Source organism: Lichenostomus cassidix, chromosome 27 (assembly GCF_008360975.1).
Source record: "Lichenostomus cassidix isolate B80296 chromosome 27, HeHo_3.0, whole genome shotgun sequence".
Lineage (NCBI taxonomy): Eukaryota > Metazoa > Chordata > Aves > Passeriformes > Meliphagidae > Lichenostomus > Lichenostomus cassidix.
In genome coordinates this window covers 4,770,739-4,787,474 of record NC_139507.1, presented here as the reverse complement: position 1 = coordinate 4,787,474, position 16,736 = coordinate 4,770,739, and the positions used below count along the sequence as shown (strand labels likewise).

General features: G+C 41.5%; 1 protein-coding gene and 2 long non-coding RNA genes across 4 annotated transcripts; 2 read left to right on the top strand and 1 right to left on the bottom strand.

Moving 5' to 3' along the window:
* Positions 1–2,098: 2,098 nt before the first annotated feature.
* On the bottom strand, positions 2,099–4,064 carry HOXB8 (homeobox B8). 2 transcript variants are annotated; one of them, XM_085083512.1, is made up of 2 exons: positions 3,611–4,064; positions 2,099–2,535 (listed from the first exon to the last, which is right to left on the bottom strand). In XM_085083512.1, exons 1-2 carry the CDS (start codon positions 4,026–4,028, stop codon positions 2,228–2,230), a joined length of 726 nt encoding a protein of 241 aa, XP_084939638.1. In that variant the 5' UTR covers positions 4,029–4,064; the 3' UTR covers positions 2,099–2,227. The 2 variants fall into 2 exon arrangements, with proteins under 2 accessions (XP_084939638.1, XP_084939639.1); XM_085083513.1 differs by having other exon boundaries at positions 2,099–2,532.
* LOC146426725 (uncharacterized) lies at positions 2,327–4,674 on the top strand. The gene is made up of 3 exons (XR_014856700.1): positions 2,327–2,449; positions 3,628–3,821; positions 4,531–4,674. It is a non-coding gene; the product is annotated as an uncharacterized LOC146426725 (long non-coding RNA).
* Positions 4,675–5,735: 1,061 nt separating this feature from the next.
* On the top strand, positions 5,736–7,831 carry LOC146426724 (uncharacterized). The gene is made up of 2 exons (XR_014856715.1): positions 5,736–6,443; positions 6,572–7,831. It is a non-coding gene; the product is annotated as an uncharacterized LOC146426724 (long non-coding RNA).
* Positions 7,832–16,736: the final 8,905 nt, after the last annotated feature.

The following is a 16,736-nucleotide window of genomic DNA, read 5'->3' as shown; positions in this document are numbered from 1 at the left end:
CCCCTGAGACCCTTTCGGGCCCAGGAACCCCTCAGCCCCTTCCCGACCCCAACCCCAGTCCCTACCCGGCCCAGGAACCTCCCAACCCCTTCCCCTGCCAGGTCCTGCAATCCCCCTAACCCTGTCCGGCCCAGAAACTCCCCGACCCCTTCCCCTGTCCGACCCCAGCCCCTTCCCCTGCCACTCCCGCAGCCCCCCAGCCCCAAACCCTGTCCGGCCCAGAAACCACCCGACCCCAGCCCCTTCCCGACCCCAGCCCCTTCCCCTGCCCATTACCGCAGCCCCCCAGCCCCAAACCCTGTCCGGCCCAGAAACCACCCGACCCCAGCCCCTTCCCGACCCCAGCCCCACTCCCGCAGCCCCCCAGCCCCTTCCCCAGCCCTTGCCCAGCCCTGCAGCCCCCCAAACCCTGCCCGACCCCAACCCCTTCCCCAGCCCATTGCCTCAGCCCCCCAGCCCCTTCCCGACCCCGCAGCCCCCCGGCATCTCGGCAGGCCAGCAGGGCTCGGCTAGCCCAGATTGCAGCTCGATAGCCCAGGCTGTGGCTCCGATAGCCCAGGCTGCAGCTCGGCTAGCCCAGGCTCAGTTCGGCTAGCCCAGGCTGCAGCTCTTCTAGCCCAGACTGCTGTTGGGCTAGCCCAGGCTGCAGTTTGGATAGCCCAGGCTGCAGTTTGGGTAGCCCAGGCTGCAGTTTGGGTAGCCCAGGCTGCAGTTTGGATAGCCCAGGCTGCAGTTTGGGTAGCCCAGGCTGCAGCTCGATAGCCCAGGCTGCTGCTCTTCTAGCACAGCCTGCAGCTCGAATAGCCCAGGCTGCTGCTCCGCTAGCCCAGGCTGCTGCTCGGCTAGCCCAGGCTGTAGCTCGCTAGCCCAGGCTGCTGCTCTTCTAGCCCAGCCTGCAGCTCCGCTAGCCCAGCCTGCTGCTCCACTAGCCCAGCCTGCTGCTCGGCTTGCCCAGGCTAACCCTAACCCTAGCCCAGGCTGTAGCTCGAATAGCCCAAACTGCTGCTCCGCTAGCCCAGCCTGCAGCTCGGCTAGCCCAGGCTGCTGCTCCGCTAGCCCAGGCTGCAGCTCGGCTAGCCACACCGACTTTGTTTTCCCCTCTGCGCAGAGCGGTCCTGCAGGAAGCGGAGCAGGGAAGGAATGCAGTCAGAACATTCTCGCTTGTAAACTTTATTGTAACTTTTCTTCCGCCGCTTCCAGGTTTAGACAATAGAACAAAGTGATGAAAGAACAACAAAATATAGCATTAGTTCCCCCAATAAAGTAATTCACGGATACAGTATACATTCTTTTTCACAGTTAACCTAAAGATCACTTTACGACTTGCTTCACTGTGCGCATGCTAACTAAAGGAGAGAAAAACGCTTTTTTTTCTTGTTTTTTTTTTTAGTTTTTTTCCCTTTTTTTTTTTGGAAGAGACATTGAAAATTGGAAAAAAAAAGAGAAAAAAATTTTAAAAAACCACAACAAATCAGAACCAAGGCGAAGAACGAGAGGGAAAAGTGAGGAGAGAAGAGAGGAGAGAGAGATAACTATAGCATAAATAGGCAGTTTCATGTTGTTGGGATGTTTGTCTCGATAGCTACCTCCGGTACACACAGATAAACCACAACAAAAAAAAAAAAAAAAAAAAACCCAACCGAACGACAACAACAACAACAGAAAAATAAAAACAAGGTGGGAAACAACCAACCGAGAAAAATCCCAAATATATATATATATTTAAAAAAAAAAAAAAAAGTGCACAAATGTTAAATATCACGTAAAACTCCTATAGCGCTGAAAGCTCTATTAACCAACCCACCCCCCCCGACCCTCCCGCCGCCCCGGAAAGAAGAGAAGAGAGAGAAAGACAGAGAGAAAGGAGAGAGAGAGAGAATTTCACAGTCATGTTTTACAGAAGCTATTGCGTTACACTACCACTAGTTAATAACTGGCAAAAGGCAGCAGCGAGCTCCCGATCCCTCCTGCCTCCCGCTCATTGTGTCGGAGGGGAATCGGGAAAGTGGTGCTTGCAGCTATATTGTTTTACAGCAATCAAAGGGGATTTATTTTTTTTTAGTGTTGGTTTTGTTTCCTTCGCTCTTTTCCATTGTTGTTTTATCCCAACCCCTCCCTCACACCGCCTGCGATCGTGGTGAAGCTCGGGGGGTTTTTTCCCACCCCGGCAGCGCTCGCCTTTCAGTCCTCCCCCAAAAAAAAACAACACAAAAAAAAAAAATTCCCTTTATTTCTTGTCCGCCTTCTGTGCTTCCCCTTCCTCCTCCACCTCCTGGGCTCTTTCCATTTTCTGTTTTTCCAGTTCTTCCTGCTCGCATTTGCTGCTGGGAAACTTGTCTTTGTTGTTCTCCTTTTTCCACTTCATCCTCCTGTTCTGGAACCAGATTTTCACTTGCCTCTCTGTCAAGCCCAGGGCGTGCGAGACCTCGATCCTCCTCTTGCGGGTCAGGTAGGGATTAAAGAGAAATTCCTTCTCCAGTTCCAGCGTCTGGTAGCGGCTGTAGGTTTGCCTCCCCCTCCTGCGTCCGGCGGCTGCTGGGGGATGGCAAAGGTTGGGGTGGGAGAGAGAGGAGAGAGGGGGAAAAACACAGGAGGGAGGTTGAGAGATACATAAACCAGGCTCGGCGAGGAGGGCTAGGAGGTTCCCGAGGGGGGAGGAAAGGGAAAAAGGTGAAGAAAGCTGGAAAAAAGCTGAAAAAAGCTGAAAAACAAGGGGGAAAAAGCGAAAAAAAGCGGAAAAAAGGGGAAAAAAAGGGGGAAAAAGCTGAAAAAAAGCGGAAAAAAAGGGGATAAAAGGAGAAAATAGCTGGCAGGAAGGGGAGAGAGGAGAGGGAAAAGCTCCCGGAGGAAATTCCAGGAGGGGAAGGTGGTCGGAGAGGAAAAGGGGGCGATGGAGGAAGGGGAAGGAAGGGGAGAGGGGAAGGAAGGGGGAGTCACCCCGCAGCCCACCCCGAGCTGCCCGGCTGGAGCTGCGCTCGCAGCAGGATGATCACAACAGCCAAACCCCTCCAAAAAACCCCCCAAAAAATCAAAATAAATAGAGATTTACATCTCTCAGCAGCACGGCCCAGAGCCCGGCTGGGGCTGAGAACAAAAATGAGGCTTTTTGAGGCTATAAAAGTGCCATAAACTTTAGGGACGCTTCCTTCCACAGAAAGCCCGGCTCGCTCAGCCCCGGCAGAAGAAAAGGTTTCTCCTTCAGGGTAATTAAACTATAAAGCAATTTACAAGTGCAAAAGTTTACCCCCATAAAGCACTAAAATACAGTCACCGGGGGCGACGAAAAAGGCAGCGAGGGAGAGAGAGAGAGAGGAGAGAAAGAGAAAGAAAGCAGAGAGAAAGAAAAGCTAAAAAAAAAGAAATAAAATCAAGGGGTGGAGAGGCCGAGCTGAGAGGGGCTATTTACGGGCTGGGGGGCTGAGGAAATTCCTCCTCGGCGGTAAAGAAAAGCCAAAACCAAAAAGAAATAAACCCAAGGGGTGGAGAGGCCGAGCGGAGAGGGGTATTTATGGGGTGGGGTGGGGTGGGGGTGAGGAAATTCCTCCTCCGCTTTTTATTGGGTTTTAGGGGTTTTTTGTTTTTTTTTTTGTGAATTCCCATTTCGCCTCACCTTGCGGTCTCATCCAGGGGAAGAGCTGGGTGGGCGAAGGGCTTTGCTCGGAGCTTTCCGCCTCCTCGCCGAGGCCGCCGGCCAGCTTGCAGTCCGAGTATTGCACCAAGTCCGAGTCCTGCGCGCCGAAGATGCTCTGCCGCTGCAGAGGCTCGTAGCCGTAGAAGTTGCCCGGGTCGCCATGGCAAGCCACGGCGCAGGGGTTCTGCTGGTAAGGCGAGCCGGAGAGCGAGGAGGCGCCGTGGTAGAATTCCTGGATTTGGGGAGGGTGCTGGAAGGTTCCGCCCGTGCCCGGGCCGTACACCACCGTGGGCCGGGCGGCGAGATCCTGAGCGAAGCCGCAGTCGTAGTAGTTGGGGCGAAGGGAGTCGCCGGTTTTGTATTTGGAGAAGAGCGAGTTGACGAAGTAGGAGCTCATTTTAATGTCGGTTTGTTGGGGGTTTTTTGTTGGTTTTTTTTTTGGTAGGAGGTGGTGGGGCGAAAATGAAAAAAAAATAATAATAAAAAAAAATTTTAAATTAAAAAAAAAAGAAGAAAAAAATTATCTAAAAAATTCCCAGCCAAAGCCAAACGGAGGAAAATCTATTAGCGGGGGGGATTAGTCAACAAAAATTTAAAAAAAAAAAAAAAGGAAAAAAAAAAAGAAAAAAGCGCGGAGATGCTAAGCGACGACACTTTGCGATTTTCCGGGAATATAAAAGGAGGATATAATCAAAACTCTAAGCCCGCATGATATCGAATTCTTTTCCCTTCCACCCCCACCACCCCTACCCAAAAAAAAAAAAAAAAGATTAAAAAAAAAAAAAAAAAGAATCGCCACTTAAAGAGTTCTCGCTTTACATTTCCAAGAAGAGATGCCAGTTCATAAACAGTTTTCAGTGATTTACTTCGGCGCAAATGAGTTGTTTCATATTTTGCAGTGTCTTTTCATGATCATTTGCATCTATTACCGAAACCTCACCCGATTGGCTTCTCCCTTACTCCACACGGACTGTGCTCCGCATGATGGTGAGGAGGAAGAGTGCGAGAGGATAAAGGAGGAAAAGGCGGCGAGGGGGAGAGAGGGAGAGGGAGAGGGAGGGAGGGAGAGGGGAAGGGAGAAGGAGGTGGGCTGAATATACGGATTAAATCTGCTTAACTACCCCCATTAATGAGGTGCGCCTCGCCTCGCCACAAATCACGCACCTCGACCACCCCAAAGATTGATTTTTGGGGAGCGCGGGGGGGATCGGAGGGGAGCGCGCCTCGCTCGCCGTTAATTTGGGGATTTTTAACGAGGCAGTTTTAGCCTTTCGAAATGTCAGGGTCGCTTCGGAAAACTGTAAAAGAACGCGATTTAATTGCCGCCGGTTTTAAAAGGTCCTATAAATGTAATTGGTATTTTAATACAAGTTATCAAATCATACAGCTCCGCACCCCAAACATATTTTAAAACAAACGAGGTAGTCATATTTAACATTTTAATGATCAATTTCCTTATTATTGATAAAGGTTTAACTATCGCGTGGAGGGAATTGCATCCCTAATAGCCCCAAAAAAGGCTGTAAACTGTTTAACAAACTATAAAACGCCATCGCGCCGCGGATGTTGTTGTTGTTTATTCCTCTCGCCATAAAAAGCCGTTAGGATTTTACGGTTTCTCTCCTCCACCGCTATAAAGCAAGAAGCTTTTCGATTGGAGACTTTTTTTTTTCCCCCCTCTCTCCGCGCTCGCGGAGGTGTCGATATTGAATTAAAATGATGATAGTTTTTCATAAAGAACATTGACTTTTTTGGGTTTTTTTTTTTCCCTTCTTCACCTCAATCCTCTCGCTGTTTCTTCCTCTTCCTCTTCTTCCTCCTGGCGCTCGGGGTTGATTGGAAACTCCAAATCTCTCCAAATCTCTCCAAGTCTCTCCAAATTTCTCCAAATCTCTCCAAATCTCTCCAAATCTCTCCAAATATCTCCAAATATCTCCAAATATCTCCAAATCTCTCCAAATCTCTCCAAATCTCTCCAAATCTCTCTCCAAATCTCTCCAAATCTCTGATCACCTCCCCAGCAGAACCTTCATCCCCCCAACCTCCCCAACTTCCCCATTTATTCATTTATTCACCCATTTATTTATTTATTCACCCGTTTATTTATTTATTCACCCATTTATTTAAATTTTTTTTCTCTCTCCCCAGGAAAAACTAAAAGGAGGGAAAGCCGGGGATGGAAAAAGAGAGCAAAAAAGAGATTTTTTCCCCCTTTTTTATTAGCAGCCCGACTTGCCCCTCGCATGCCAGCGCTGCAATTTTTATTTTCCCTCGGCCGGAACACACAGGGGGTAGATTTGGAAATGTTCATTTCTCGCCGTCAGCAGAATCTCGCCGAGGCGTTCGGCAGTTAATAACGCCTGCGAACCCCCAGCGCTGCCCCCAACCCTCCAAAAGCCCCTCGCAATATTTCCCAGATTTTTTTTTTCTCCCTCCATCAGAGTTCAATTCGCTCTTCCCGACCTCAATTTTCATTTTTTTTTATTCCTCCTGGGAGGGAAAAAAAAGTGAATTTAGGATTCCACCCTCCAGCTGAGGGGAGAAATTCAACCTCCAAAGAGGGGGAAAAGTTGAAATAATTCCGTTTTTCCGCCTTGGTTTGAAAAAAATAATAAAATCAAACCTCCCTGAAATTGTCAGTGGGAACAGGCAGGGAGCGAGGAAAGGCGGAAAGGAACAGAGAGAGAGCGAGAAAAACCAAGATAGCAACGGAATAAAACTTTCAATCCATCCTCCGAGAAATCCTTGCAGTAAATACGTTTCCTTTATTTGGCGGAGGGATAATTCCAGCCGAGTCTAAGAGCTTTTTCGGGTAATTATTGTTGTTGGAGCACTTGCGGCGCCGTAATTAAGGTTTTTTTCCCCTTCGCTTTTAAAGACAAGTTAACATTTTATTCTATTTTTTTTTTCCCCTCCACGCTTTTACTGCCGATCGAGCAGATTTCGGGTTTCATCTCCCAACAGGAAAAAAAAGAAAAAACCCCGAAAATGATGCAGAGAAGTAAATAGAGTTTGGGCAGCCTGGCGTGGAGATGCTGGAAGATTGAGGGGATTGAAATAGAATAAAATGAAATAAAATGAAATAAAATAAATGAAATAAAATATAAAATAGGAATGGAGTAAAGTGATTTTCCACAAGAACTTTCGCGCATTTCCAGCCTCGCCCTCCTCACTTCCCTAAACTTCGAAAAAAGGGGAAAAAGAACTGGAATTTCCTGCGGGAAGGAAGGAAGGAAGGAAGGAGAGCGAAGTTGCTGCTGGAAGTTCCCATTTATTTATTTTTTTATCCGGAATTTTACGAGCTCGAAAAGCAGGAAAACCCCAGCGATGCCCCAGAAATCAATGGGTGACCCTAAATCATCCCCCGAACTGTACTCGGCTCGGCGATGAAAGCAAAATGTTTCTATTTCCCAGGAAAAAAAAAAAAAAAAAAAAGCAAAAAAAAGAAAAACCGCGAGCGGCGCACGAGGTTGGGTGTCGGAGAGAGATAATTTATAAATACCCGGCGGAGGAGAGATTTATTGGGAATTCGTAGGGAAAAAAAAAAAATAATTTAGGAGAAACTGGAATCTTTTTCCTAAGGTAAAACTGGAGTTTTCTCCTCTCCGCTTCCCTCCCAATGCACTGGGGTGAGATTTTTCTTCATTTCCCCCAATTTAGCTCATTTCCCGCAGCCTCGCCATGTCAAAACTTCCATTTTTCAGCCCATTTTTCCCCACCGCGTGGGTTGGGAAGGTGGAATCCTCACCCCAAAACGCGGATTTTGGGAGGAGAGCGAGAGGATTGTGATGGAACTTCGGAGGAACATTTAATCAAGGAAAGGGGAAAAAAATCCGTTTATTTGGACAACTCGAAACGCGAAATCCAAACCCATCCTGAAATTATCGCCCCAAACCCCTTGTGGAGCTGAAAAATTCCCATTTTTGTCTTATTTCGGAGACTCAAAGGCCGAAATAAAAGTGAACTCGCCGAGTTCAAAGTTGCCAGAGTTGTATATTTATTTCTCCCCCAAAGCCGCGGCGCTTAACAACACTTTGGGTTAATTTACTCGTTGAAAAAAATGATTTTTAAACGCCTCGAAGTGAAGGATTTTCCCTCGAAAAGCATCGGCGCTGCCCGAAGATGGAGAGGCCATAACCAGAAATGAGTGGTTGAACTTCTGAAAAAATAAAATAAATAAAACAAATGCTCTCGTTCTGCCGCTCGGGTTGTGGTTTTTTTGGGTTTTTTTAAACTCGTGCCGTGGTTATAAAACGTATAAAATATTGAGGCGAGGAAGTGCAGATCATCCTAACGGCCGAGGGGACAAAAAATATGTCCCCAAATCTTCGTGTTGCTCTTTTTATTCTAAACGTAAATCCGCGGGGTTTGGGATGATGAAGTTACCCTTCCACCTCCAGCGGAACACGAAACCCTTTTTATTTCTATGTATTTTAATTTTTATTTATTTTAATTTTTATTTATTTTAATTTTTCTTTTTAATTTTTTTTATTTTTATTTTTGTTTTTGTTTTTGTTTTTGTTTTTATTTTTATTTTTATTTTTATTTTCATTTTTATTTTTATTTTTATTTTTGTTTTTATTTTTATTTTTATTTTATTTATTTCCATTTTTATTTTCATTTTTATTTCCATTTGTATTTCCGTTTTTATTCTCCTTATTCCCCTCCAAACCCAGCGATGCGCTCACACCTCTCCCCTCCTCTCCGCCTTATCACCTTTTATTTTTTTTTCCCCTCTTCTCATAATTCACCCGCGCTAAAAAAATATAAATATCTGCGGATGTAAAGCTATAAAATCGGCCAAATCGCTCTAATTAAGCCAATATTTCAGCCGCTGATGAACTCCGAGTGGGAATTCTAACGTGGAGCAAGAGCTCCACCTCGCGGCCAAAACGGGAACTGCAGGCGGAGATCCCCGACAGGAAAAAAAATTTAAAAATGCGAAAAAACCAGCAAAAAACACCAAAAAAACAGCAAAAAAACAGAAAAAAGCCAGCAAAAAACCCAGCAAAAAACAGCAAAAAAACCAGAAAAAGAATCCAAATAAGATGCGCGGATCGACATAAAAACCGCCGGAGTTTTTAAATAAATAAAAGGAGGCGAAGGGGAAGAAAAAGAAGGCAAAAAAAAAGTGAATTGTTGCATTATTTTCCTCCCCTCTGGCCCTCGCAGCTCTCTGGGCTCTCCAAGCGCAATAAAATACACAAGTGGCGTTTAGCGCTTCAAACGCGCTATTGTTTCAGCTTCAGCGCGGAACAATCGCGCTTTTCTGCCGCCGAGGAGAGTTGGAGGCGAAAAAAGGCTGTAAAGTCATCGAGAGCTTCCCCAGGCCAGACGTCTCGCCAGGAGTTGGGTGTGGAGTTGATTTCTGTGCTTGGAGTTGTTGTTTTCTCTCCTTTTTTGGTGTGTTTGATGCATTCCTGGCAGCCTGGCATTGCTGGAAAAGGGGGGGAAAAAAAGGGAAAAGGGAAAAAAGGAAAAAAGGTAAAAAAAGAAAAGGAAAAGGGTAAAAAAGGGAAAAAAGGGGGAAAAAAGGGGGAAAAAAGGGGAAAAAAAGGGGGAAAAAAGGGGGAAAAAAGCAAAACAAAACAAAAAAAAAAAGAATAAAAGGAATCGTCCAGAGCGTTGGATGTTTCCGCGAGAAAAGAATAAATTTTGGCATCTGTGGGAGAAGAATAAATGAATGAAAAAAGTCCTTTAGTCCTCCCCCGACCTTTTCTCCTTGTTTTATTTTTTTTAACTTATTTTAAACTTATTTTAAACTCTCTTCCCTTAGGGAAAAAATAGAATAAAATAATAGAATAGAATAGAAAAAAATAGAATAGAATTAGAATAGAATAGAATAGAATAGGATAGAATAGAATAGAATTAGAATAGAATAGAATAAAATAAAATTAGAGTAGGATAGAATAGGATAGAATAGAATAGAATAAAATTAGAATAGGATAGAAAAGAATAGGATAGAATAGAATAGAATAAAATAGAATAAAATAAAATAAAATAAAATAAAATAAAATAAAATAAAATTAGAATAGAATAGAATAGAATAGAACAGAATAGAATAGAATAGAATAAAATAAAATAGAATAAAATAAAATAAAATAAAATAAAATAAAATTAGAATAGAATAGAACAGAACAGAATAGAATAAAATAAAATAAAATAAAATAAAATAATAAAATAAAATAAAATAGAATAAAATAAAATAAAATAAAATAATAAAATAAAACAAAATAAAATAAAAGAGAAGAACTCAGCGCCGGGTTTTCCCCTCATTCCCAACCCGCCGCAGTAATTTAGGAGCTCCTGAAAGTTTCCTTTACAGCCGTTGAGTTCCTTAACCTTCCGAAATTTATTCGCAATAAAGTTTTATTGCAGTCATATCCTTTTATTGCAGCGCCGCGCTGCATTTTCCTTTTTTTATGACAATTTCCTTCCCTTTCTCTTCTCCCTCTTTCCCTCCGAAAGCCCCAAAGATTTTCCTTCTTCTTTTGTTTTCTTTTCAGAGTCGAACCAAAGAAAGGAATTGGGTTTTTTTGGGGTTTTATTTTGGGTTTTTTGGGGGTTTTTTTGACCTCAAGGAGTGAAATGTTGTCCTTTGGGTGTTAAAAATTAGCGGGAAAGGGATTTTTGGGATCGATTTTTCCTGTAGGGATGGAAATTTGGGGATTTTTGGGGTTTTTTTATTAAAAAAAATTAAATTTAGAGGTAAAAACTCTTTCCAGGCTACTCGAGAGATAAAATTTCCGGAGGGGGAATTGCAGGAATTACAAAAAAATTGAATTTCTGATTTCTTTTTCTGTTTTTTATTTTCCTCCTCGGGGGAAGTTTTCCTCGAGCCGAAGGGAAATAAAGAGAGAAAAGTTAAAAAAGCAAATTCAACCCGAATTTTTGAGCCAAAGATTGGGAGGGGGAAAGCTCCAGAAAATGAGAAATAAACACCAAAAAACCAGAAATAAATAGCCGAAAAATGAGGAATAAACACCCCAAAAAATCGAGAAATAAACACTCAAAAAATGAGGAATAAACACCCCAAAAAACCGAGAAATAAACATCAAAAACCAGAGAAATAAACACCAAAAACCAGAGAAATAAACACCCAAAAAAGAGAGATAAACACCCAAAAATGAGAAATAAATACCAGAAAACCGAGAAATAAACACCCAAAAAAAGAGAAATAAACCCCAAAAAACCAGAGAAATAAACACCAAAAAAAGTGAAATAAACGCCAAAAAAAACGAGAAATAAACATCAAAAAAAGGAGAAACAACATCCAAAAAAAGAGAAATAAACACCCAAAAAAAGAGGAATAAACACCCAAAAATGAGAAATAAACACCAAAAAATCGAGAATTAAACACCCAAAAATGAGAAATAAACACAAAATAAAGATAAACAACCAAAAAAAGATAAATAAACACCAAAAAAGATAAATAAACACCAAAAAAAGAGAAATAAACACTCTAAAAAGAGAAATGAACACTCAAAAAAAGAGAAATAAACACCCGAAAAATGAGAAATAAACATCCAAAAACCTGATAAATAAACACCCAAAAATAGAGAAATAAACACCCAAAAATAGAGAAATAAACACCCAAAAAACGAGAAATAAACACCCAAAAAACGAGGAAAAAACCCCCAAAAACCCGAGAAATAAACACCTAAAAAATGAGAAATAAACCCCCCAAAAAAGAGGAATAAACACCTAAAAAATGAGAAATAAACCCCCAAAAATAGAGAAATAAACACCCAAAAAATGAGAAATAAACACCCAAAAATTAAAAACCAAAATAATAACAAAAAAATCTGATATTTGGGGTGAAACAGCAAAACACAACAGCGATTTTCTTGTTCTAAAATCCATTTTTTTTTTTTTATTCTGGAGAATTAAAACATCTCTGGAAAATCCATCCGGATGCTACAGAAAACAAATTTTTTTTTTTTCCAACTTTTTTTTTTTGGTTTTTTTTTTTAATAATTAAACATTATTTTTTTCCCCTAATAAAATCCGCTAAACATCTTAAATTCTATTTTTTTTTTCCTCTTAAAAATATTCTGCTCTTTTACCACAACTCTAAGGAGAAAAAAGGGAAATAATAATTCAAAAAAAACCAATTTATTTTCTAAATCCTGGGTGGCAAATATCAAGGAAATAACGGGAAAAGTTCCTGGAAATTGGGGAAAAAAATTCGGATTTTTGGTAAATTTTCGAGGAGTGAGGAAAATTCCAAGAGGGGAATCGAACCGAAGTGGAAAAAATTCTGAAAAAAAAGTCATTTTTCGCCCATTTTTTGTTGTTTAATCACATTAAATAAATTATTTTTTTAATAAATCAGATTTCAGAGGAAGCGCCGAGCGAAATTCCTCCGAAAATCGAATTTTTTTAAAGAAAAAAATTCAGTTTTTCAAAACAGAGCGAAGTTGGTTGAGTTGAATTCCCTCCGGCAGCGGAAGAGTTAAATCGGGGAGTTAATTTTCCAGGAGAAAAAAAAAGTTTTTCATGAGGAAAAAAAACACCGAAAAGTTCCTGGAAATTGGGAAAAAATTCGGATTTCGGTAAATTTTCGAGGAGTTAGGAAAATTCCGAGAGGTTTGGGATTTATTTATTGGAGAAAATCAAACCGGAGTGGAAAAAATTGGGGAAAAAAAGTCATTTTTCGCCCATTTTTTGTTGTTTAATCACATTAAATAAATTGTTTTTTAATAAATCAGATTTCAGAGGAACCGCCGAGCGAAATTCCTCCGAAAATCGAATTTTTTTACAGAAAAAAATTCAGTTTTTCAAGGCAGAGTTTTTTAAAATCCGGTTTTTAAAGGCAGAATTCCCTCCGGCAGCGGAAGAGTTAAATTCGGGAGTTAATTTTTCCAGGAGAAAAAAACCCAAAAAATACAAAAAAACCCAAAAAAATCCCCAAAAATAAACCCCAAAAAACTACCAAAATAAACCCAAAAATAACTTTTCCTAGGAATCATCTTCATCGCTTCATCCGGTTTGTTAATTTTAAAAAAAAAAATATTTTTTTAATTAAAAAAATCTTTTTTTTCGGAGGATTTGGAGGTGGAAATTTCAGGGTTAGGAGGAAGGAAAAAAAAAAATCAAAATGAAGTTTACAAAAAGCAGGAAAACTTCCCAAAAATGCGAATTTTTCTCTTATCTTTGCCTCGCAGATAAAAGGGAATTTCTGTAAACAGAGAATTTCTGGTTCCTTCAGATAAACTGCAGAAAAAATTACTTTTTTCTGGGTTTTTTCTGCTTTTTTTCTGGTTTTTTTCCTCATTCAAACGACTCGCTTTCCCCTCGAAATCCAAATTGTAAAAATTCCGCGAGTTGGAGGAATTTATTCTGATTTATTCTGATTTTTTATTCAATTTATTCTGATTTTTTATTCAATTTATTCTGATTTTTTATTCCATTTAGTCTGATTTTTTATTCAATTTATTCTGATTTTTTATTCCATTTATTCTGATTTTTTATTCCATTTGCTCTGATTTTGTATTCCATTTATTCTGATTTTTTATTCAATTTATTCTGATTTTTTTAGGTTTTTTCTTGTTTTTTCAGCCACCAACTGTCGGAACTTTTCCCGAAAAGAGAAAAAATTAAATTAATTAATTTTTTTATTAAAAAAGCCACAGCAGGGGGAAAATATTCAAAAAAATATATAATTTTAACACTCACAGAAAACACGAGCACGAAAAACACAATTTCACAACTTCACGACTGGAAACTAAATTTTCCCAAAATTCCCAAAAATTCCCAAAATTCCCAAAAATTCCCAAAAATTCCCAAAAATTCCCTCCCTCCCCTTCCCTCCCTCCTCCCCAAAAAACCCAAAAATTCATCCTAACAGAGATAAAGAAACCCCGAAAAAAGGGGGAAAAATCGGGATTTTGGATCTTTTCCGAGGGGAAAATTTGGGATTTTTTTCCCCCAAAAATATTCATCACAATGGGGAAAAAAAACACCCAAAAAGGGGAAAAAACCCCCAAAAAAACCCCAAAAGAAAAACCCCAAAAGCCGAAAATTCAAGTATTAAAAAGGGAGTTGAGGAATAAAAAAAGAGGAATAAAATTTTTAAAAATCCACAATAAATTATAAATATTTAAGAGTTAAAAACATCAATTTTTCCCTCCCTGATAATTCCTTTAAGGTAGTTTTTTTAGGGTTTTTTTAGGGTTTTTTGGGGTTTTTTAAACTAGAAAATCCCATTTTTAAGAAAAAATTAGGGAGGAATAAATTTGGGAAATAGGGGAAAAAATTAGGGATAAATTTATTTTTTGTGGGTTTTTTTCCCCCTTTTCCTAAATAATTTCCAATCAGGATTTTCCATCTCTTTTCTGTCTCTTCCCCAAATCCTAAAAATCCCAAAATTCCCAAAATCGGGAGGTTTCACCCCAAAAATAAAAATTCCGGTGAATTGAAATTCCCGAATTGCAAAGTGAGTTAAAATTTTTTTTAAAAAGTGAAATAATGGGGGAGAAAAAGGGGTGGAGAGGTGGATTTGGGGGATTTTTGGGGAATTTTTGGGGGATTTGATTTTTGGGTTTTTTGGAATTTTTGGGGGGATTGGGAATTTTCTGGGAGATTTTGGAGATTTTGGGATTTTTGGGATGTTTTGGGGGATTTTGGGGGATTACTTTGGGGATTTTTTGGGGGTTCTTTTGGTTTTGGGATTTTGGGGCATTTTTGGGGATTTGTGGTTTGGGGATTTTTGAGGGATTCTTGGGGTTTGGTTGGGCCTTTTGGGATTTTTGGGGTTGTTTTGGGGGTTTTGGGGTTTTTGGGAATTTTTGGGGATTTTTGGGTTATTTTTGGGGGATTTTTGGGGATTTTGGGGATTTTTGGGGAGATTTTTTGGGGATTTTGGGTCATTTTTGGGATAGTTTTGGGGATTTTGGGGGATTTTTTTGGGATTTTTGGGGATTTTTTGGGGATTTTTGGGCTATTTTTGGGGTATTTGGGGATTTTGGGGGATGTTTTGGGGATTTTTTTGGATTTTTTGGGATTTTTGGGGATTTTTGGGGATTTTTGGGGATTTTTGGGGGTTTTTTTGGGATTTGGGAATTTTGGAATTTTCTTGGGTTTTTGGAATTTTGGGGATTTTTTGGGATTTTTTTGATTTTGGGGGTTGGGGTTTTGGGGGATTTTTTGGGGATTTTTGAGGGATTTTTTGGGGATTTTGGGGGATTCTTTGGGGGATTTTGGGGGGATTTTTGGGGGCATTTTTTGAGGATTTTTGGGGGATTTTTAGTGGGATTTTTAATGGGATTTCTAATGGGATTTCTAATGGGATTTTTAATGGGATTTCTAATGGGATTTTTAATGGGATTTCCTCCATTTCGGTGTGGGGAAAAAGGGGAGGGAAAGGGGGGAAAAATGGGGAAAAACCTAAAAAATGCTGCAAAACATGTGGAGTTTTGCTGTGTTACACTGAGGGGAGAAAGAGGGAAAAAGGGGGAAAAAAGGGGCTTTGAGATTTGGGATTTGAGATTTGGAATTTGGTGTTGGTTTGGGGTTGATTTGGGCTTTGAGATTTGGGATTTGGCCTTTAGGGTTGATTTTAGGGCTTTTCAATTCGGATTTTGGGGCTTTGCGACTCGGATTTTGGGGTTGATTTGAGGTTTTGAGATTTGGGATTTGGGGTTGATTTGGGGCTTTTCAATTCGGAATTTGGGGTCGATTTGGGGTTTTGAGATTTGGGGTTGATTTGAGATTTGGAATATGGGGTTCATTTGGGACTTCACAATTTGGAATTTGGGGTTGATTCAGGGTTTTGAGATTTGGGCTTTGGGGTTAATTTTGTGGCTTTTCAGTTTGGGCTTTGGGGTCGATTTGGAGCTTCACAATTCGGATTTTGGGGTTGATTTGGGGTTTTGAGATTTGGGATTTGGGGTTGATTTGGGATTTGGAATATGGGGTTCATTCGGGGCTTTTCAATTCGGATTTTGGGGTCAATTTGGGGTCGATTTGGGGTCGATTCAGGATCCCCACCACTCCCCATTCCCCCTTGATTTTCGGGCTTCACAGGTCAGAATTTGGGGTCGATTTGGGGCTTTTCAATTCGGATTTTGGGATCGATTCAGGGTTGATTTGGGATCACCACCACTCCCCATCACCCCCCTGATTTTGGGGCTTTTCAAATGGGATTTTGGGGTTCATTTTGGGTCAATTCTGGGTCAATTCAGGGTCGATTAGGGGTCAATTCGGGGTTCATTTTGGGGTCGATTTTGGCTCCCCACTACTCCCCATTCCCCCTTGATTTTGGGGTTGATTCCGGGTCAATTCAGGGTCAATTTGGGGTTGATTCAGGGTCAATTCGGGGTCGATTTCGGCTCCCCACCACTCCCCACTGCCCCCTGATTTTGGGGTTTCTCAATTCAGATTTTGGGGTCAATTCGGGCTTCATTTTGGGGTTCATTTCAGGATTAATTTCAGAGTTCATTCCAGCTCCCCTTGATTTTGGGGTTTCACAATTAGGATTTTGGGGTCAACTTGGGGTCAATTCTGGGTCGATTCTAGGTCAATTCAGGGTTCATTTCGGGGTCCATTCCAGCTCCCCACCACTCCCCATTCCCCCTTGATTTTGGGGTTTCTCAATTGGGATTTCGGGGCCAATTTGGGGTTCATTTTGGGGTCAATTCAGGGTTCATTTTGGGGTCCATTCCGCCTTCCCCACCACTCCCCTTTCCCCCCTGATTTTGGAGCTTCACAATTCGGATTTTGGGGTGAATTTGGGGTTCATTTTGGGGTCCATCCCACCTCCCCACCACTCCCATTGCCCCCTTGATTTTGGGGTTTCTCCATTCAGATTTTGGGGTCCATTTCGGGTTTCATTTCCGGGTCCATCCCACCTCCCCACCACTCCCCTTTCCCCCCCGATTTTGGGTTTTCACAATTCAGATTTTGGGGTGAATTTGGGGTTCATTTCGGGGTTCATTTCGGGGTCCATCCCACCTCCCCAGCACTCCCATTGCCCCCTTGATTTTGGGGCTTCTCAATTGGGATTTTGGGGTCCATTTGTGACTTTTCAATTGGGATTTTGGGGTCAATTCGGGGTCCATTTCGGGGTTCATCTCGGGGTCCATCTCACCTCCCCAGCACTCCC